Source organism: Mustela erminea, chromosome 21 (genome assembly GCF_009829155.1).
Source record: "Mustela erminea isolate mMusErm1 chromosome 21, mMusErm1.Pri, whole genome shotgun sequence".
Taxonomy (NCBI): domain Eukaryota; kingdom Metazoa; phylum Chordata; class Mammalia; order Carnivora; family Mustelidae; genus Mustela; species Mustela erminea.
Genome location: NC_045634.1, coordinates 21,156,722 through 21,179,258, shown reverse-complemented (window position 1 = coordinate 21,179,258; position 22,537 = coordinate 21,156,722). Strand labels below are relative to the sequence as shown.

General features: G+C 36.7%; 1 protein-coding gene across 1 annotated transcript in view; it reads right to left on the bottom strand.

Annotated features, from left to right (window-relative positions):
- DLC1 (DLC1 Rho GTPase activating protein) overlaps positions 1-22,537 on the bottom strand; it is a 410,622-nt gene that overhangs the window by 203,739 nt on the left and 184,346 nt on the right. The window contains exon 5 of the mRNA XM_032328905.1: positions 117-150. Within this exon, the coding sequence (XP_032184796.1) occupies positions 117-150 (34 nt within the window). The remainder of the gene's footprint in view (positions 1-116; positions 151-22,537) is intronic.

The window sequence follows — 22,537 nt, the reverse complement described above, 5'->3', positions numbered from 1 at the left end:
AAGACTGTCTAGAGACAGAAGAGATTTATACACTTCTAATATTTAATGCAATGTCTACATGAAGATGGAATCTTATTCCACAATAGGATGGAAAACATAGACAAATGTCAACTTACCAGCCTTTTCCTTGTCTGAAATTCCTGGAAGTGCCTGAAAAAGAAAGCCATAGAATTATGTTATTACTGGAAAGAAATATCACAACATCATCAGGAACAAAATGAACTATCATAAATGGAGCAAAAATTAAATAGAACCCAACAGCAGGAAAATAAGCAGGGAAAGGAACTTAACATTGTTCCATAAAGAACATACAAATGACCAAATGTACATGAAAAGGTACTCAAAATCACTAACCACCAGGGAAATGCAGATCAAAATCACAATGAGATATTACCTTCCAACTGTTCAAATGGTCATTAGGAAAAAGACAAGAAATTACAAGTGTTGGCAAGGATGTGAAGAAAAGGAAATGCTCGTGCACTGATGATGGGGGTGTAAACTGCACAGCCACTATGGAAAACAGTATGAAGATTCCTCAAAAAAAACAAAAACAAAAACAAAAAACCAGAACTACTGTATGATCCAGCAATCACACTTCTGGTTAAATATCCAAAGGAAATGAAAAGATATCAAAGAGATAGCTGTACTTTCATGTTCATTACAGCATTATTTCACAACAGCCTTGATATGATAACAACATAAATGTCCATCAATGAATGAATGGATAAGGCATGTATGATATATATATATATATACAATGAAATATTATTCAGGCACGAGAAAGAAGGAAATCCTGCCATTTGCAATCACGTGGGCCTTGAAGGCATTACTCTAAGTGAAATAAGCCAGACAGACAAAGACAAGTGGTGCATGGTACCGTTTATATGTGGAATTAAAAAAAGTGAAACTTCTAAAATCAGAGAATAGAAAAGTTGCAAGGGGCTGGAGAAATAGGGAGAACTTGGTAAAAGGGTATATAAACTCTTGGTTATAAGATGAAGAGGGTCTGGGGGCGCCTGGGTGGCTCAGTGGGTTAAAGCCTCTGCCTTTGGCTCAGGTCATGATCTCAGGGTCCTGGGATCCAGCCGTACATCGGGCTCTCTACTTGGTGGGGAGCCTGTTTCCCCCTCTCTCTCTCTGACTGCCTCTCTGCCTACTTGTGATCTCTATCTGTCAAATAAATAAATAAGATCTTAAAAAACAATTAAAAATGTATTAAAAAAGGATAAAGAAGGTCTGAAGATCTAATGTATAAAATGGTGACCATAATTGATAACACTATATTATGTAATTAAAATTTACTAAGAGAGTAGGACTTGTGTTCTTACCAAAACAAAACACCCAATAAACATGAGAAGTGATGAATGTAGTAATTAAGTGGAAATCCTTTCACAATGTATATGTATTCCAATCACCATGATATAAATTTTTTTTTAAAGATTTTATTTATTTATTTGACAGAGAGAGGTCACAGGTAGACAGAGAGGCAGGCAGAGAGAGAGAGGGAAGCAGGCTCCCCGCTGAGCAGAGAGCCCGATGCGGGACTCAATCCCAAGACCCCGAGATCATGACCTGAGCCGAAGGCAGCGGCTTAACCCACTGAGCCACCCAGGTGCCCCAACCATGATATAAATTTTAAATATCTTACAATTTAGTCAATTATACCTCAATAAAACTGAAAAGAAAATAAAAAGAAAAACGAGAGTTGGGGACCTATCAGTAAAGTTACTAGATCCAAGTATAATAATTGTCAACCATCATACTCTTTTCTTGTCTGAAAACACATATTACCCTTAAAAAGATACTGGCAATAAATGAAACAAAAAAAAATATTCTTTGAATTTGGGGAGAATTTTTATAGTTCAATTTCTTTGTCCTGTAAAAAAAAGTAAAAGTAAATTGGTGGATTTCTGGGCATTTCAAATCTCTGCTCTGTTTTTCAAAGGCTCAGATTCTTCCTTTATATTATTATTACTGTTATCATTAAAGATTTTTATTATTTATTTTAGAGGGAGAGAGAGAGAGCAGGAGCAGTGGAAGGAGCAGAGGGAGACTCAGAACCTGAATAAGCAGGGAGCTTGATGCTGGGCTCTATTCCAGGACCCTGGGATGACCAGACGCTTAACCGACTGAGCCACCCAGGCGCCCCAAGATTCCTCCTTTATTAGATGGGAATAATCACATCTACTTCTTCAGGTTGCTGAAAAGACCAACTGTGGTAGCTTGATAAAGCATTTGAGGTCTTCAGGAAAAGGTAAATGCTGTTACTATTTGTTTCTACGGGTATTAGACCAATGGGTCAATTTACTGATAGGTGTGGTCTAGAAGTTCCATTCCTAGCAACCATCATCACTTACTATCATTATTTAAAAAAAGGAGTTCAGGAGGAGATGTTTTCAAAAGACTTTAAAGTACAAATGTCTAATTCTACTTTCAATGGATATTCTAAAATAAGTTAAGGAAGTTGAACTTCTGGTTCCCATTCACCTCAGTTATTCAAGTTTATAATATTGTGAACATGAAGGTATTAACTTGTATGGGAAGACTTCAACCCATCTGACGCACTGGGCTTTGATACCTGCTACCCCAAACCACTGACCAAACAAAATGTCTACAACTGACACCTCTCCCTTTCTTCAGGGACAAAATCCCTGAAGTTGGGGTAAGAAAAGTAGTCTCAAATGGGTAAGTAATTTTGTTGCGTGTGCATGCAAAGCACACAGAGGGAGGAGGCGAGGAAGGGGAAAGTTCACATGTACCTCAGCTGCAGATACGCCTAAGGAAATAGCATCAGTCTTCATTTCCAGGATCAAGTATCAAGATACCTATATCCTTGTGAGATACTGATTACTGCTGAGATCCTCACTTTCAGAACTTAAAGAATTTGAGATTGATGCAGTTTTCAAATCAGAGGCAAATCTCTCTAGGGGTAAAAAAATAGAGGGGGGTTTTATTTTGGCAAGATTAATCTATAGTGGAGGTATATTTTGAATTAATTTCTATCTATATTTTGTTGTTCACTCCTCGTTCTCTGAATGTGAATGCTGACTGCATCCTGGCAAAGGTGCGTTGTAAGGAGACTATCAGGTGTGTAAATGGCAGAGTGCAGGGTCATGTCCAGAGACTAGGGCAGCAGAGGGATTGCACAGGGGTTAGGTATGTACCTCAGCATCCCCTCATTTATACTGGGTCATCTATTTTTCCTTTCCTTCAAGAGCTGTTGTGATTCTACACTATAGAAAAGCTGTTTCTCCCTTTACAGGAAAATTATAACAGTTTCGGTGATTTTTGTTGACTTTTTATGTATCTTAAATTTGGGCACCTGGGTGGCTCAGTAGGTAGAGGATCTGGCCCTTGATTTCAGTTTATGTCATGGTCTCAGGGTTGTGAGCTTGAGCTTGAGAACCCCCAACAGACTCCACGCTGAACATAGAGGCGGCTTAAGATACTCTCTCCCTTTTCCTCTGGCACCCCCTTACACCCCCCAGTTTGCATGAGTTTTCTCTCTGGGGCGAGAGGGAGAGAAGGACTTAAATTCATATTGTGTTGCATTTTAAGCTCAGCCCCTGGATTTCCTACCTAATTGGAGATGAGGTCTTTCAAATTAAATTTTCTCTTCTGTGAAAAGCAAATAACAAAACAAAACCCAAACCGTTGACAAGATTGTAAAGGTTGGTGATAAGCAGTTAAAAGATGCCCATGGGGCGCCTGGGTGGCTCAGTGGGTTAAGCCGCTGCCTTCGGCTCAGGTCATGATCTCAGGGTCCTGGGATCGAGTCCCGCATCGGGTTCTCTGCTCCGCGGGGAGCCTGCTTCCTCCTCTCTCTCTCTCTGCCTACTTGTGATCTCTCTGTGTCAAATGAATAAATAAAATCTTTAAAAAAAAATAAAATAAAAAAAAATAAAAGATGCCCATGAAAAAGGTGCCACAGGAGGAAAGAGCGAACACTCACTAGGTTCTGAATAGGTACAAGGTACAGTTTTAGCCTTTGCCTGCATAAATTCACTGACTCCTTAGAATAACCCATCGAGTCCTGGAAAGGGAAGTAACTTTTATGAGGTCACCGTCAGGGATGGAAGCCAGGTCACAACCATTGGCATGCAGGCCTCTGAGGTCCTAACAATAGTTTCAAAACACTAATCAGAGTCTTTTTGAAACAAGGGAGAAGAAAATTTGGGAGAGATTCCATGATAGAATACTGGCTGAGATCACAAAATATCTGTGCAGGAATATCTGTATGAGATATTTAGAAATTACCTAAGTAATAAGCTCTCTCTTCTTATAGCCAAGAATTTAAGACAAATTGAACATCTTGCCCTAAATCATAGGTTGACCAGCAACAGACCTTTTCCATATTTTGTTCTATTTGATTGCACAGTGTGTCACCGAGTACATATAAGTAAATATTTAATAAACTTTTATTAAGCAATGAGTTGTGCCACAAAGCAAAAATATTTTAGCTTCCATGTAGTCAATGCCTATTACTTAAGAACCTCACCATGTTCTGTATGCTTCTTTAAGCACCAAAGCTCACTTCCATGAAACAACTGCATGATGTGGACATACGAAAGTCAAAGTTTCATGCACCCAGGATTTTATAACTGCTCTTTCAAAGTAAACCACACAGTCAACAGCTGCATATCTCTCAGCTGATATATCTCTGAATTCGAGGGAGAAGTGTCTCTCTAGAAAAGGTCTATAAGTAACTTTTTAAAATGCTGATGCTTCATTTTCAATTAATTGAAGCTATTTGCTGTTTCTTAAATTATATGCCTCCCATTATCCTGTGTACAGAAAGCTTTGGCAAACTGTTCCCTCTTTGTGGAATTCACAGTCCAGTCGAAGAAGGTACACGAAAGAGAGAGAACAGTTTCATATAGTGGGTGTTCAATTGCAACTGATGATTAGCACCATCGCTGGTGGGACATCAAAAGGAGTGAGAAGACAATTGATAATTAGGACCACCCAGGTGGAAATGGAATGGTTTTCTTGGGCACTGAATCTTTTGGAAGGAGACATTGGTCCAAAGATTCTTTTTGTCTTTGACTTCAGAGAAGAGGCCTGGCTAGATTTGGGCTTCAGGTCTTGAGGTTCCATAGTGTTTTACCTGTTCCTGCATTTGGAACAAAACTTTCCATGCAAGGTGGCTGTACAGTCTGTTACAGAGTAAGTGTTCATCAGACATTTGTGGAATTAAAGTACCAAACACATAATCATATATTCAGTTTAAATAACATGTATGGCTGTTGCTTATGAGAAAGGTCCTTTAAAAAGCATATTTTTGAATTCATTAGGGTTTTTTGTTAATAGTTGCCATATGTTTCATTTGAACTGTATCCTCAGGAAGTGATTTAACATTTCTGGCAATAAAGCAATTAAATAGGATTTTCCTGCTGCCCATATGGGTTTGCTGTAACTTCATATTTTCTTCTCTCATTTCTTAATGGAACAAAGGGAAGTTTACTAATAACTTCCAAATGAGAGAAGAAAATCATTCGTGGTCTTGTTATTCTTCTTTGTGACATTCAAATGATAGCATAACAGTCTTAAATATTTGTTTAATGGCTGTACTGATCCTCCACTAGTTCCTTGCAAGTAAAGATTTTCATTTAAGTTGATCTGTTAAGGTGTTTTGTAATTGAATTTTAAAAAACCATTAAAGAGAAAGCTTTTTAGGAAAAGGGAAGAAAATAATTCTCTTTCTCTTAATGAGGTCTTTTAAAGCTGTGTGTGGGAGCTTAGTCTGTGTGTGTGTCTGTTTATGTTTTTGATGTGAAACATGGTTGGGGGAAATGCTGGTTTTGACATGCCTTCCGGAAATGTTGTAGACATGTGTTGATTCTTTTGGTCTGCTGCTAGAATGACTTTCTGCACTTTCAAGAGGGACCTCAGCTGGACACCTTTTAGGAACTTACACCAACTACACAGAAGCTGCTAATAGTCACATAAGTAATAGATGTTATATCTGAATTCATTTTGTGAATTCAATTTTGTGAATGAAAATTTGTTGATCTAATTTCTTCCTGATGATTTTAGTTGGAAATAGAGTATGATTTTCCCCCCTTAATGTGCTATTTTAATTAATAAGCCACATCCCTCACTAATATAAATTACTTTCTCTCTTAGTTCTTTGGAATCAGAACCATAGAATACTACCATTAAGAAGGCCCTTTGAAAGCCAATCCGTCAATCAATGGGAAGCTAGGATAGACTGAAAGGTCCTACTCATGTTCTAGGAAGGGATTTTTTTTTTTTTTGTCCTACAGTAAACAACAAAGTACTACCATGTATTTTGTATTTTCTCTCTATATAGGCAGTGCTTATTTTGCATATTTTATTAGACATGTTCACACAGAAATGTCTCAGATATCCTGTTTTGTTCTATAGGAGTTCTTTTCATTTGTTTTTTTTTTTTTTTAAATGGCAAGAATCAGTGGCAAAGCAATTTATTCCTTTCCCTTAAAAACACTCACTGTTGTTCCCACAAAAATATTTTACAGACAAATTTCAAAATGGGTAATTATGTCCTTAGAAATTACAGGATAACATTCCCCAGTGATGGAACAGCCTCTGTCTCAGATGAGGGCACAAGAGCCCATTGTGGGCACAATGGGCAACAGAAAGAGTTTGGAGATTCACATTTTAGGGAAGACATGAAAGACTACATAAAAGAAAAGAAGGTACATTGAAAAATGAGTTTGTTTCCATCTCTTTATTTAAAGACTCTTTTGAATTCAGTCCAGTCTCTGATATTGTTAACTAGTCCATGATTTCTATTTGATCCCACTTGAACAAAGAAGTTCATTGAAAAGCTGCATCTAATGGGTAATCTGATATCATCTGTTTTGGTTTACAAAGTATTTCTCTAGTTTTGACAGTCATCATTCTTTTATTAAAATTATAGGCTCTTCACGGTGGAGGAGACTTAGATATCATTTAGTTGTGTTTTCCAAAATACTCTGAATACCACTTTTTCAGTCTTAACTACATACATGTATTTATAAATTATTTATTTAATAAAATTTAAATATTAAATTTAAATAAATATCCTTTTTTTACTTGTTCTAAATAACAAAAACAAAATACATGAATTTATGGTTTTGAAATTTTGTTATATTATTCATACCACACATAAAAATAAATAACTATTAAAATTTAAAATATTTATCCATATATCAGCTGATGTTCATCAGTAGTCTATGGGTCCCTGTGTTGGGAAACATGGATCTAGTTCTTTTGCTGTCATTTTGCCTATAAGGATGTTGAGATTGAAGGAGATTAATGATTTACCCGATGTTACAGACCCTAAATTGGCCAATTGGGGATTAGAGTAGAATCTGGGTCTTAATGTACAGTCTACTATACCTTTATTCATAAGACTGGTGAAGTTGAAGGTCACCAAGGGTTTACCCCCTTGCATTCATAATTTCAGATTAACTTAGTTTTTGAATCATTCAATGGAAGATAAAGGAAATTCAGTTACAGTGGAAGAGACAATGTCCTAGTTTGAGGACTGTCTTCAGAGTACACATATATGACCAAAGTGAAATAAATGCATGCATGATAGTGTAATTGTGGATCCTTATTTCCAAAAAAAATTTGACATGTCATATTTAATGGAAGTTGTCAGCCATATTAAGGGATTTTTTTTTTTTTTTTTGCCAACATCATTGACTATAACAACTGTTTATATATAGACTGAAACCATGGCTTCATCTGTATTCTATGGTATAGAAACTTGGGGCTTTGGCTTAAAATAATTACATGAGTGTCTGAGCAAACACAAAGTTGATTCTTAAGGGATGTTCTGGTGGCTTGTTAATCCTTTGAGCAGAAGTGGGATGGCCCTCTCTGGATAAAAAACATAAGTTGGGCTTCTAACTTTTATTTTTTTATTTTCTATTTTTTAAAAGGTTTATTTATTTGAGAGAAGGAGAGAGCAAGTGAGCAGGGGAGTAAGGGGCAAAGGGAGAGGGAGAGAGAATCTCAAGCAGACTTCCTGCTGAGCATGGAGGCCCAAAGGCTTGTCCCTAGGCTTGAAGTGGGGCCCTATTTGGGACGCTATGTGACGAATCCCACCACCCTGAGATCATGACCTGAGCTGAAATCAAGAGTTGGATGCTCAAATGACTGAGTCACCCAGGTGCCTGTGGGCTTCTAACCTTTAAAAACACTTTTTTTTTCTTTTTAAAAAAATACTGGCATTTCTTGTATTTAAAGCTGGTGACTCTTCCACAATAGTCTCATTCCACGCTCACTTCATAGCTAAATACTGATTTTAAGTCTGTCCAGCTCGTGACAAAACTCTTGTTAAGGCCATTTGTATTTGGAAACATGGTTTAAGAGAAAAGCCATTTATTACTCTAAATTGAAAAGAAAATTATTTCTGTAGCAGGGTAGATAAACAGAAAAACCCATGGCTTCGTCCCACCAACTAACTTTTCTCAGCATTTACAGAAGTTCTTAATTTCAGCGCTTCTGTATTTCCAATAAACCACTGATTAAGATATTATTCATGATAGAACTCAATATCCTTTAGATACATTTTCATGTTATAAATTTTTTTTCAAAATGTAACAAGTCATGTTTCCCTCCCCAATTGTAATTCAGTATTAAATGCAATGTTTATTTGAAATAACCATTACATTTGTATAACCATTTTGGTATAATCATTTTGCCTTTTACATGATTTTACATAATTTTGATATTTTATTATTCCTACTTTGTGATTCTTGCTGTAAGTTGCTCTACTTTTGTGAATTTCTAAGTTATATATTCTAAAACATCTGATTTTATGCTCAATCTTGGTAATTCTGGAAAAAGAATTACTGCTGAAATACCTGAATATGTTCATAAATTTCACTAGAGCAATTGCATTATTTCTTCCTTCTCAGATATTTGCAACTTTTTAAAAAATCAATTTGTGAGTTCTTCAAAAGTATTCTTTAACTTTTGGTACAGTGATTTGCACATGGTAGCCATTTAGAAATACTGATTATTCAAGGAAGCTTTGTGGTTTTTTCTTGTTTTTTTTTTTTTGTTTTTTTTTTTTTGTTGTTTTTGTTTTTGTTTTTAAGTTTGGTTAATGAAAGTTCACAGTTAAGGAGCACCACAGACGGAGACTTATTTTCAGTAAAGATGATATTCAAGACAGGTGACTTATTCAGGGAGCAACAGACTCAGAATGGCTGTTTATTTTTCTTGGTGGACAATGTTAACCAGCAATTCATCTGCTCCTCAGTGTTAAACACGTGCCCTTTACTCCACCTAGTATCCCTCATAATGGATTTTTCATTTTGTTCATGTCCTCATTTTGCTAGCCTGAGTCACAGTTTTTCGCTGGTGCAACCCTTCTTCTCCTTGTATCTGATGGGCACTACAAAGGCAACTGGTCCTGCTAAAATTTATTACTATACCACTGTTTTCCTTAAAATGCTTTAATGATGACCTTTACCCCACCCCCTTCACGGAATGCTATTAGTCATGTGCTCTGAGATTCTCATCCTCTTCTGCTTTGTTCTAGCCACTCAGTTAATAGAGTCAAGTATCCTCTGTACACACAGTTCTTTACTATAGGCTGTGGTGACACTAAATGAAATAAAAAGATAGCCTGTAAAAATAAAAAATTATAAATTCAAGACTGAAAACTAAAATAGAAAATCAGAGGTAACATCTGAACAAGTACTGGGTTCCCTGCTGCCACCAATAGTCTCTGTAACTTTGGATAAGTTTCTAGAATTCTCTGAGCTCAGTTTACTCACCTCTAAAAAGAGGGTAGAAATAATGTCTACATCTCAGGCTATTTGTGACGATTCAATGACATGCTGCACAAAAGAGGATTATCATAGTACTTGCCCAAGTGCTTGCTAAGTGCTAAGTATTCCTATGTTGGGTTTGTTATTATGATATAAAAAAGTAGCTACATATTTATTATGAAACAATACAAAGAAGCATAGGTTGTCTGTCTCTGCTTCCTCCATTTCCTTCTGTCAGATTAACTTGTTTCCTCGTGTTCATTCCTACTTTATTTTGAACTATTTATAATTATTTTCTCTGTTATTTTGAAAGAAATATTTCTCCTTTTTAAAAAAAAATTTTTTGGTCAGCCATTTCCTTTAAGTTTTATAAAGCCCAGTTTGGAAGCTATCATCCTCAGCCCTCATCTTTAATGTGGAGCCTGCCACCAACTGTTACTAAATAGGTCTATTCTTGGCCTCCTTAGATGTCAACAAGTGACACTATTCTTCTTGGGTCCCTACACTGAGGAACAGGCTCCCAGTTCTTCAGCCTGGAGCAGCAGGGCCTACAGGCATTTGTAGGTATCATACCTGTGTCAGAAAATATAGAATATATTAGAATCATATTAGAATATATTAAAGTATAGAATATATATAGAATATAGAATATTTGTCTTCTGCACTTATGGGACCTTTCAGTGATGCCAAACTATAGGAGATATCTGGGGCCACCACTCACATTTAACCAGAACTCTTAATGGATTTATCACTTACTGAAATTTCCTGAACTAAAATGAATTCTATACATGATTCAGAAACTACTGGAGATACAGATATATAATATCTGTATATGTGTATGTGTATGTGTAGTATAATATTTGTTAATAGACTGGATATGTATATTATAGGCTGGCTATATATATATATATGTATATTGATATATATTATATTATATATAATATAATATTAATAGTCTGCATAAAAGTATAGAGGCAAACATACGCTAATAATGTAGTAGCAGAAAGAGAAATTAAGAAAACAGTCCCATTACATTGTACCAAAAACAATAAAATCCCTGGGAATAAACTTAACAAAGGAGGTGAAAGACCTGTACTCTGAAAACTATAAAACATTGATGAAAAAAATTGAAGGCCACACAAAGAAATGGAAGGATATTCCATGTTCACGGACTGGGAGAACAAATACTATTAAAATGTCCATTCTAGCCAAAATAATCTATAGATTCAGTGCAATCCCTATCAAAATACCTGCATCATTTTTCACAAAACTAGAATAAATAATCCTAAAATATGTAAGGAACCAGAAAAGACCCCCAAAAGCCAAAGCAATCTTGAAAAAGAATAAAACTGGAGGTATCACAATCCCAGATTTCAAGGTATAGTACAAAACTACAGTAATCAAAAATGTATGGTACTGGCACAAAAAAAGACACATAGATCAATAAAACAAAATAGCCCAGAAATAAACCCAGGATTATATGGTCAATTAACCTCCAACAAAGGAGGCAAGAATATGCAATGGGGAAAAGACAGTCTTTTCAATAAATGGTGCTGGGCAAACTGGACAATTACATGCAGAAGAATAAAACTAGAGAACTTTCTCATGCCATATGCAAAAATAAACTCAAAATTAATAAGGAGTTAAATGTGAGACCTGACATCATAAAACCCCCTACAAGAAAGCACAGGCAGTAATTTCTCTGTGGCATTAGCAGTGGCAACATTTTTCTAGATATGTCTCCCCAGGCAGGGGAAACAAAAGCAAGAATAAACTATTGGGAATAAACTGTATCAAAATGAAAAGCTTCTGCACAGCAAAGGAAGCAATCAACAAAACCAGAAGTCAACCTACAGGATTAAGAATATATCTGCAAATGAAATATCCAGTAAAGAATTAATATCCAAAATATATAAAAAAGCATACAACTTAACATCAAAGAAACCAAATAATCCAATTAAAAAATGGACAGAAGGCAGGAACAGACATTTCTCCAAAGAAGACATACAGATGGCCAACCGATACATGAAAAGATGCTCACCACCACTCATCATCAGGGAAATGCCGATCCCTCCCCCAAGCATACTCTCTAAAATAAAAACCTTAAAAAAAAAAGTACACTTACTATAATGAGCACTGAGTAATGTACAGAATTGTTAAATCACTATAACACGTGAAACTAATGTAACACTGTACTCAGTATACAACATTAATTATACTGAAATTTAAAAAAAGTATAGTGGCAAAGTGTTTGTCAATGGTTTAACAGAATTGCATATAATTTCTATCTTATAAACAAAGTAATTTGCATTATGGATTTATTTGTTGCATTTTAACTTATTCTCTTAGAAGACTGAGAGATAAAGAAGCATTTAACTCATACCCACCTTGACCAGGTTAGTTACTACCAGCTACATCCCAATATCAGTTTAGCTTTATATCAATAATTCAATGCATACATGTTCATTTGTATTATCCCAAATTTACTCATATTCCCATAGTTTCATGCTTTCCAACTTAAAAAACTTTGGCAGAACTATACTCTTGACAGAAACTCAAAACATATAACATTAAGTCATAACTGCAAAAAGAATACAGATTAAAACTACTTAAATGATATACATAAATCTTTTTATGACAGATTATAACCTTGTTCATTGAATTGGAATTTACTCTTATCAAATATTACTTCATGTAAGTGGGCTCTTGGCTGGGGGCCAGAAACATTTTTGTTACAGGGAGATATTCAACATAGTGGTATTCACTAAAAAAAAATTGATTTGAAATATGTATTTCATGTGTGCTCTAAACCACAGATCTGAGCAAGGACAAGAATGCACTAAATGTGACTAGGACCTAAGGAAAAAACTTGGAGTAACAGAGGACAAATGAAACTGAAAAAAAAGTCACAAACCTAAAACTAATATTACACTGTATGTTAACTAATGGAGTTTAAATTAAAGTTAAAACAAACAAACAAACAAAAAACAAAGGCTTGTGAAATAAGGCTCCTAATCAAATAATAACCAAATTTTCAAGGTTTTTGAAGCTTTGTGTGAACACTGTATGGACACTAAGATATTTAAAGACGTTTCGCTCTTTGAAAACACATAAATAGAAGAGTTGTTAGCATTTCTGAGGTACGTGCTTGAATTAAGTCATAAATGTAAGAGGTGTCTACTTTATGAGGAACAAAGACAGGTTCGTTTAGATAAACATTATGTAGGGATCCTTCCTTCCTCACTTCTTTCCTCCCTCCTCCCCCCCTTTCCTTTTTTTTTTTAAGATTTTATTTATTTGAGAGAGAGAGAAAGCACAGGTGGGAGGGGCAGAGGGAAAAATGGACTCCCCACAGGGCAGGGAACCCAACTCAGGGCTCAATCCTAGGACCCTGGTATCACGATCCTAGCCAAAGGCAGTTGCCTAACCAACTGAGTCTCCCAGGCACTCCCCACCCCGCTTTTTTTTTCTGGTGAACAATATGTTCTTTTAATATAACTTTTTGTGTGCATAGAAGCCATATAAGTAAAAAAGCATGAGATTACATAGATGATTATATTACAAAATGGAGGAAAATAACTAGTGTCTGTATGCTGCATTCTGGATACAGTTCCAGGTATTGGCAAAGGTTTTTAAAAGAGACCTATTTCAGGTATGTAAATGGGCTGAATGTAAATGGGCTAAATGCCCCAATCAAAAGACACAGGATATCAGAATGGATTAAAAAAAACAAAACCCATCAATATGCTGTCTACAAGAAAATCATTTTAGACCCAAAGACACCTCCAGATTTAAAGTGAGGGACTGGAAAACAATTTACCATGCTAATGGACACCAAAAGAAAGCTGGGATGGTAATCCTTATATCAGGTAAGTTAGATTTTAAGCCAAAGACTATAATAAGAGATGAGGAAGGATATTATATCATACTTAAAGGGTCTGTCCAACAAAAAGATCTAACAATTTTAAATATCTATGCCCCTAACATAGGAGCAACCAATTATATAAACCAATTAATAACAAAAATCAAAGAAACACGATGACTATAATATAATAATGGTAGGTGACTTTAACAACCCCCTCACTGAAATGGACAGATCATCCAAGCAAAAGATCAACAAGGAAATAAAGGCCTTAAATGACACACTGGATAAGATGGATATCACAGATATATTCAGAACATTCCATCTCAAAGCAACAGAATACACATTCTTCTCTAGTGTACATGGAACATTCTCCAGAATAGATCACATCCTGGGTCACAAATCAGGTCTCAACTGGTACCAAAAGACTGGGATCATTCCTTGCGTATTTTTAGACCACAATACTCTGAAGCTAGAACTCAATCACAAGAAGAAAGTTGGAAAGAATTCAAATATATCCTACTGAAGAGCATCCTACTAAAGAATTAATGGGTCAACCAGGAAATTAAAGAAGAATTGAAAAAATTCATGAAAAAAAAAATGAAAATGAAAACACAACTGTTCAAAATCTGTGGGACACAGCAAAGGTGGTCCTGAGAGTAAAGTATATAGCGATACAAGCCTTTCTCAAGAAACGTCTTAAGTACACAACCTAACCCTACACCTAAAGGAGTTGGAGAAAGAACAGCAAAGAAAGCCTAAACCCAGCAGGAGAAGAGAAATAATAAAGATCAGAGCAGAAATCAATGAAATAGAAACCAAAAGAAGAGTAGAGCAAATCAACGAAATTAGGAGCTGGATCTTTGAAAGAATTAATAAGATTGATAAACCTGGGCCAGACTTATCAAAAAGAAAAGAGAAAGGACCTAAATAAATAAAATAATGAATGACAGAGGAGAGATCACAACCAATACTGAAGAAATACAAACAATTATAAGAACATATTATGAGCAACTATATGCCAGCAAATTTGACAATCTAGAAGAAATGGATGCATTCCTAGAGACGTATAAATTACCAAAACTGGACATGGAAGAAAGAAAAACTGAACAGACCCATAACCAGTAAGGAGATTAAACCAGTCATCAAAACTCTCCCAACAAACAAAAGCCTAGGGCCAGATGGCTTCCCAGGGGAATTCTACCAAACACTTATTTTTTTTTTTTAAAGATTTTATTCATTTAGTTGACCAACAGAAATCCAAGTAGGCAGAGAGGCAGGCAGAGGGAGAGAGAGAGAGAGGAGAGAGCAGGTTCCCTTCTGAGCAGAAAGCCTGATGTGGGGTTCGATCCCAGGACCCTGGGATCATGACCTGAGCCGAAGGCAGAGGCTTTAACCCACTTAGTCACCCAGGCGCCCCTCTACCAAACATTTAAAGAAGAATTAATACCTATTCTCTTGAAACTGTTCCAAAAAAATAGAAATGGGAGGAAAACTTTCAAATTCATTTTATGAGGCCAGCATTACCTTGGTCCCAAAACCAGATCCCAAAAAGAAGAATTACAGACCAATGTCCTTGATGAACACAGATGCAAAAATTCTACCAAAATACTAGCCAATAGGATCAAACAGTACATTAAAAGGATTATTCACCACAACAAAGTGGGATTTATTCCTGGGCTGCAAGGTTGGTGCAAATTAAAATATGTGATAAAATACATTAATAAAAGAAAGAACAAGAACTATATGATACTCTCAATAGATGCTGAAAAAGCACCTGACAAAGTACAGCATCCTTTCTTGATCAAAACTTTTCAAAGTGTAGGCACGGAGGTTATATACCTCAATATCATCAAATCCATCTATGAAAAACCCACAGTGGATATCATTCTAGATGGAGAAAACCTGAAAGCTAAGGTCAGGGCCACGGCAAGGATGTCCACTATCACCACTGCTATTCAACATAGTACTAGAAGTCCTAGCCTCAGCAATCAGACAACAGAAAGAAATAAAAGGCATCCGAATCGGCAAAGAAGAAGTCAAACTCTCACTCTTTGCAGATTATATGATACTTTATGCGGAAAACCCGAAAGACTCCACTCCCAAACTGCTAGAACTCATACAGTAATTCAGTAAAGTCAATGCACAGAAATCAATTGCATTTCTATATACCAACAGCAAGACAGAAGAAAGAGAAATTAAGGAGTTGATCCCATTTACAATTGCACCGCAAACCATAAGATACCCAGGAATAAACCTAACCAAAGAGGCAAAGAATCTGTACTCAGAAAACTATAAAGTACTCATGAAAGAAGTTGAGGAAGACACAAAGAAATGGAAAAATGTTCCATGCTCATGGACTGGAAGAACAATTATTGTAAAAATATCTATGCTACCTAAAGCAATCTACACATTTAATGTAATCCCAATCAAAATACCATTATTTTTTTCCAAGAAATGGAACAAATAATCCTAAAATTTATATGGAAACAGAAAAGACCCCAAATAGCCAGAGGAACGTAGAAAAAGAATGCCAAAGTTGGTGGTGTCACACTTTTGAACTTTAAGTTCTAGTACAAAGCTGTAATCAAGACAGTACAGTACTGGCAAAAAACAGCCACATAGATAAATGGAACAGAATAGAGAGCCCAAAAATGGACCCTCAACTCCATGGTCAATTAATCTTCGACAAAGCAGGAAAGAATGTCAAGTGGAAAAAATAGTCTCTTCAACAAATGGTGTTGGGAAAATTGAACAGCCACATGTTAAAAGAACGAAACTGGACCATTTCCTTACACCACACACAAAAATAGACTCAAAATGGATGAAAGACCTCAATGTGAGACAGGAATCCATCTAAATCCTTGAGGAGAACACAGGCAGCAACCTCTTGGACACCACAGTTCAAAGCAACTGCTTTGAAGACACAGTTAACTTCTTCCCAGAAACACTGCCAAAGGCAAGGGAAGCAAGGGCAAAAATGAACTACTGGGACTTTGTCAAAATCAAAAGCTTTTGCACAGCAAAGGAAAATAGTCAACAAACCCAAAAAACAACTGACAGAATGGGAGAAGATATTCACAAGTGACATATTAGGTAAAGGGCTAGTATCTAAAATCTATAAAGAATTTATCAAACTCAACACCCAAATTATCCAATCAAGAAATGGGCAGAGGATATAAACAGACATTTCTGCAAAGAAGACATCCAGATGGCCAAAAAACACATGAAAAAGTGCTCCACATCACTCGCCATCAGGGAAATACAAATCAAAACCACAATGAGATACCACCTCACACCAGTCAAAATGGCTAAAATTAACAAGTCAGGAAACGATAGATGTTGGTGAGCATGCAGAGAAAGGGGAACCCTCCTACACTGTTAGTGGGAATGCAAGCTGGTGCAGCCACTCTGGAAAGAAATATAGAGGTTCCTCAGAAAGTTGAAAATAGAGCTACCCTATGACCCAGCTATCACACTACTGGGTATTTATCCTAAAGATACAAATGTAGTGATCCGAAGGGACACATGCACCCGAATATTTATAGCAGCAATGTCCACAATATCCAAACTATGGAAAGAACCTAGATGTCCATCAACAGATGAATGTCTAAAGAAGATGTGGTATGTATACACAATGGAATACTATGCAGCCATCAAAAGAAATGAACTCTTGCAATTTGCGATGATGTGGATGGATCTAGAGGGTATTATGCTGAGCGAAATAAGTCAATCAGAGAAAGACAATTATCATATGATCTCCCTGATATGAGGAAGTTGAGAGGTAGAGTGGGGGTTTGAGGGGTAGAGAAGGAAAAAATGAAACAAGATGGGATTGGGAGGGAGATAAGCCATAGGAGACTCTTACTCTCACAAAACAAATTGAGGGTTGCCAGGGAAATGGGGGTAGGGAGAGTGTGGTTGCACTATGGACACTGGGGAGGGTATGTGATATGGTGAGTGCTGTGAAGTGTGTAAGCCTGATGATTCACAGACCTGTACCCCTGGGGCAAATATAACATTGTATGTTAATAAAAATTATTTTAAAAAAGTAAAAAAAAAAAAATAAGAGAGACCTATTTCTCCAGCAGTGACCGCTTTAGGGCAATGACTGCTCTCTTCTTCCCCTTAGTGTTTCTTGCCAAAAGGCCCAGATTTGAGTAAAGGGGTGCGCCGTAAGCGCAGGATCCAGGCATAAGGGCTACAGTCCGTTGAGCTTCGGAAGGTGGGTGTTTTGGGAAGTTAATTTCGAAGAAATGGTTTCTTCCCTGGGGGCTGCTGATTTGGTTGCTGGTTTTCCTGGTGGGCACCAAGACACTTTTTAGTAGAAGCCTGGTCTTGGACTTTTTGTACAGTGTGATACTGCTCTGTGATGCTTGCAACCTTCTTCCGAAGGTCCAGTTTCACCAGCATCATGTTATTCTGCTGCAGCTCAGCCAGAGTCTGCTCCTCTTGGTTAAGATGACATCACAAGTGGTCAATGCCTGGCAAAGTCTTCAAGCCCCAGTGCTGAGGCAACAGGCTTTTTGTGCGGACTGGAGAGACTCACCAAGTTTCTGAAGCTCTGTCCACAGCAGCCTTATATTCTTTTGGCCTTCCTCTAATTTCTTGTCTGCATCAATGGTAAAGGGCTTGGCTGAGGGAAGTGGTTCTAACATTTTCTGATACTTCTGTAGTTCTTCAGTGGTGTTTAGCTCTGCTCTGCACTGTTCCTGTTTAGCTTTAACCTCACGGAGCTGCTGATTGGAGGCATAACAAATATTCTAGGACATTCCTCTCCAAATCACAAGGTCATAGGGTCCAAATCCATTTCTTTAACCATAGTAGTAACTCGAATTCCCTTCTTTGCTGTTAAGTTTCCATTCAGCCTTCCAGAATTCCCTTCTACTCTGTGCAGGAAGTCTGACCTGGATGGGAAGGTGTGCCAAACACCCTGGTTTACCTGGGATAATCCCAGTTTATATGGGAATCCTGGTCAGGCTATCATTTGTCTCAGAATGTTTCTTTAAAAAACAAAACAAAACAAAACACCAACCAAAGAAACAAACAAACTGGATTTTGTTTTTTAAGACAGTTTTAGGTTCACAACAGTATCAAATGGAAGGTACAGAGATTGCCTCTTTGCCCACTGTCCTCACACACACACAAGCCTCCCCCAGTACTGACAGCCTCCACAGACTGGTGTGTTTGGTCCATCTGTTAATTGACTGGTGCACCAGGATCACTCAAAGTCCATAGCTTACAGTAGGGTTCACTCTTAGTGTTGTATATTCTCTGCATTTGTGCATATCTATAATGACACGTATCTGCCATTACAGAATCATACAGCATGGTTTTGTTGCTCTAAAAATCCTCTGTGCTCTGACTATTCAACTCAGCCTCTCCCCAACTCCACGTGACCACTGATTTGTCTCTATAGCTTTGCCTTTTCCAGAATATCAAATAGTTGGAATCACGGAGTACGAAACCCTTTCTGGTCATTGTTTTTCACTTAATAACACGCATTTACGTTTCCTCCGTGTCTTTTCATGGCTTGACGGTTCATTTCTTCTTAGTGCTGAATAATATTCCATTGTCTAGATGTACCAGTTTATTTATCCATTTACCTACTGAAGGACTTTTTTGTTGCTTCCAGGTTTTGGCAATTAACTATGAATAATGTTTCTATAAATATCTGTGTGCAGGTTTTTGTGTAGACACAAGTTTTCAACATCTTTGGGTAGATTCTAATTGTATGGTAAGTGTATGCTTGGTTTGGGAATGTTATTTTTTTGATGACATTAAATTATGAATAGTTGTATTACTCTGAGTTAGGGCATGTTGCCCTTCTGGCTTCTGTAGTCTTATCTAGCAGTGTGTGATATGCATGTGCAGAGAACCAAGTTCTCACTTTAATATATGGTTACATCTGAAAGATGACTAGTGATAAATAGCTTCTCTCCCTGACCCTTTCCAGACTCCCTATGAAGGGAGTACTGTCACTATTCCATTTTATATAAGAGAAAATCATATAGATACAAGGTAACTTATTGTCCAAGGTATTACCTTTTGTAAATAGTCAAGCCAAGAACTGCACCCAGGATTTTAACACAAATGTGTATATTCTTAACTCTACTCTAGATAGTTTCTCTGGACTGATATACTACTTTTTCTGTAAATATCCGTAAATACACAGATAATAAGAGAAAAAAAAGTATAACCAAAAATACTGGTACTGTTTTTAATTACTGGGAAACAAAAACCTAACAGGAGTGTGAGCTTCAAGGAGTAACTTCATTCATCATTTCTGCAGATGCCTACTGGGTGAGTGTCACACATTCTAAAGGAGCAGGGGACTTGAACACAAAGCAACACAAAGTGCTGGCACTTTTCCTTTTCTGCATGTCCGTCCGGGCTGGTCACCTCCTCCCCCTCTTCCTTCTCAAGCAGACATAACAGGCTGGGTATACTTAGTGGAGTAAAAGCAGAGGTCACTTAATTTTTATGACCACACTAGAAAATGTTTATACACTTTCATGAGGCAGACTGAACGCTCTGCTGTTCGGCCTCACGTGATGCCGCTCTCCCAAAGAAACACAACGGAGTGAGGTGTGGTCCAAAGCTGTGCGCTGCAAGGAGCACTTCAAACGGAGCTAGCTCTTGCAGACCTGGAGTTTCTCCGTCAATCATCAGTGATGCTAAAGGGCTGATTTACACCTATAACGGATAGTATGCCTTTCATCAAGGTCCAAAGTAATTGATTTAGTGGCTGTTTCATTTATAAAAGTGTTTATGATTACAGGCACATCCACACAATAAAAACATTCTTCCAGAGTGAAAGTAATGCAGGAAGCATGTGATAGACACCTGACCCTAAGGAGCAACTTTGCATGATAAATGAGTTCCCATTATTCCTCCCTTGTCTGCTTTCCCAACACACTCCTTTCAGCATCTTCTCCAGGCTGTTGTTCTGAGAATTGATAATGAGGGCTGACAAAAAGCTGGTTTGGGTTTTAAACAAACAATCAAATTGGCACTACATCAAATGATTTCTCGTTCTACATATCAGCAACATGTTACTTCATTATCTCAGACTGTGTCCTGATCACATTTGGGAAATATGGCCTCCTTGTGATTTCTGTTATCCTTGAAATGGGTTACATGGGTTAAATGCCCTGTCCTTCACTTTGAGAACTCAGGATCCTCTTGGGATAACTCTTAACTTTTGTATTAGGTACAACTTTGTCCAATGATCTAGTTTCTGTAATTAACAAAAGAAAATATTTGGTAGCATGTTTCAAAATAAAAATATGAAAACAATGTCCTATTTTCCCTATTTAAGGATTACAATATAGGAAGATCCTGAACTCACAGAACTGATATCAATCCAATAACTTAAAAGGCAAAATCTCATAGTAGGAAAGGATCATACATTTTTCAAATATTTAGGTTTATTCATCTATGTGCTAAACGGGGAAGGAAATAGCCAAAGGAACTAGACACAATAAAGTGATTCCAAAATAGGATACCTAACGAGGCTCTTCCCTCTTTTCAATTAACTACTGTCATTTCTATAAGAAGTTACCATTATACGAGCTCTGAGTCAGGGGATAATTCATCCAGTTTTCATGAAATTTCCTTCATCTTCTTCCTGTTTTTCTCCTTCTTGTTTTTCTCCTTCCTCTCCTCCTTTTTTTTGATAAGAAACGAACATAAAAATTGGCTTTTAAAAGTGGCTGTTATTTGTAGGCTCTCCAGATAATGATTCACAGCAAATCCACATGGCCCAGATGAAAGAGGTGACTTATATAAGAATTTGGTAAATGTGCTACATTCTCTGGCAAGCCTATTTTTAATTCTCACAACCCTTTTCCTTAGTATGTGGGTCAAATTTCCATTAACAAAGGGAAATTTTCTATATATTCTCCACTTTGGGAAACTTAAGTACAAGAAAATTAAAGATTTATGGAAGTAGGCCTGAGAAATATGTCTATTTAAATGCATTATTCCCACTGGGATTTTGAACATGTGTTTTTATCAAGAACTCTAGTGAATTTTTCTTTATAATGAGGAAAACTGTGAATAGAAAATAAATTAAAATTGCTTTAATTTCTTAATCAAGACACTGAAGATATTATCTACTGGCTGTTTTAACTGGGTACCAGTTAAATCCCCTCAGTCATTTTGGTTTTAGAAAACATTAAAAAAAAAAAAAAAGAAAAGAAAAGAAAAAAAGAAAAGGAAAGACAGCAATATGCTGTTTGCTTTAATAAACAAATAATCCCTTTCATTGTTGTGGTTATATCTGGAAGCTTTTTGGTCTACTTAATGTGCAAGCACCTTGATGACAAGTAGTATAGTATTTTTATGTTTGTATCCTCTATAAAACTTTACTTTTTTTTTTTATCAGTTTGTAGCACCTTTCAAACTTTCACGAATTTTTACTGTTACCTTGAATTCCATGTACAGCTGGACAATCTAACATGTAATTAAACCTCCAAGAATTTACACTGGATATCTAGGGACCTCAGATCTTGTCCTGTAGCCTTAAAACGGTTAAACATTTTAGATCACAGTTTTCTTACTTGTAAAGTTTTAGCTTATCTTTAAAGTTCCAAATTTTAAATAACTTCTAATTTGTGCTGAAGTTTCTTATAATTTGTGCTGGGTTTCTTTTGGAAATGTCTGTTAGCAAAATACTTGGCCAAACTGAAAGCATATGAGCTCTAGGAGGTAGTATTTCTTTACTACATAGAGATGGCATTACCCACAGAGCTTACTGTAATGGTTTTAATATATGTCCACAAATTTTTTGACACCCTTCCCTTTAAAAGGCAGAGCCTCATTTCCCTCCCTGAGTATGGCCAAGGTAACGCTGTGTGACTTCTGACGCTGCATCATGAAGGCTGTGGCAGCTTCTTACTGGCTCTCTTTTGGATGG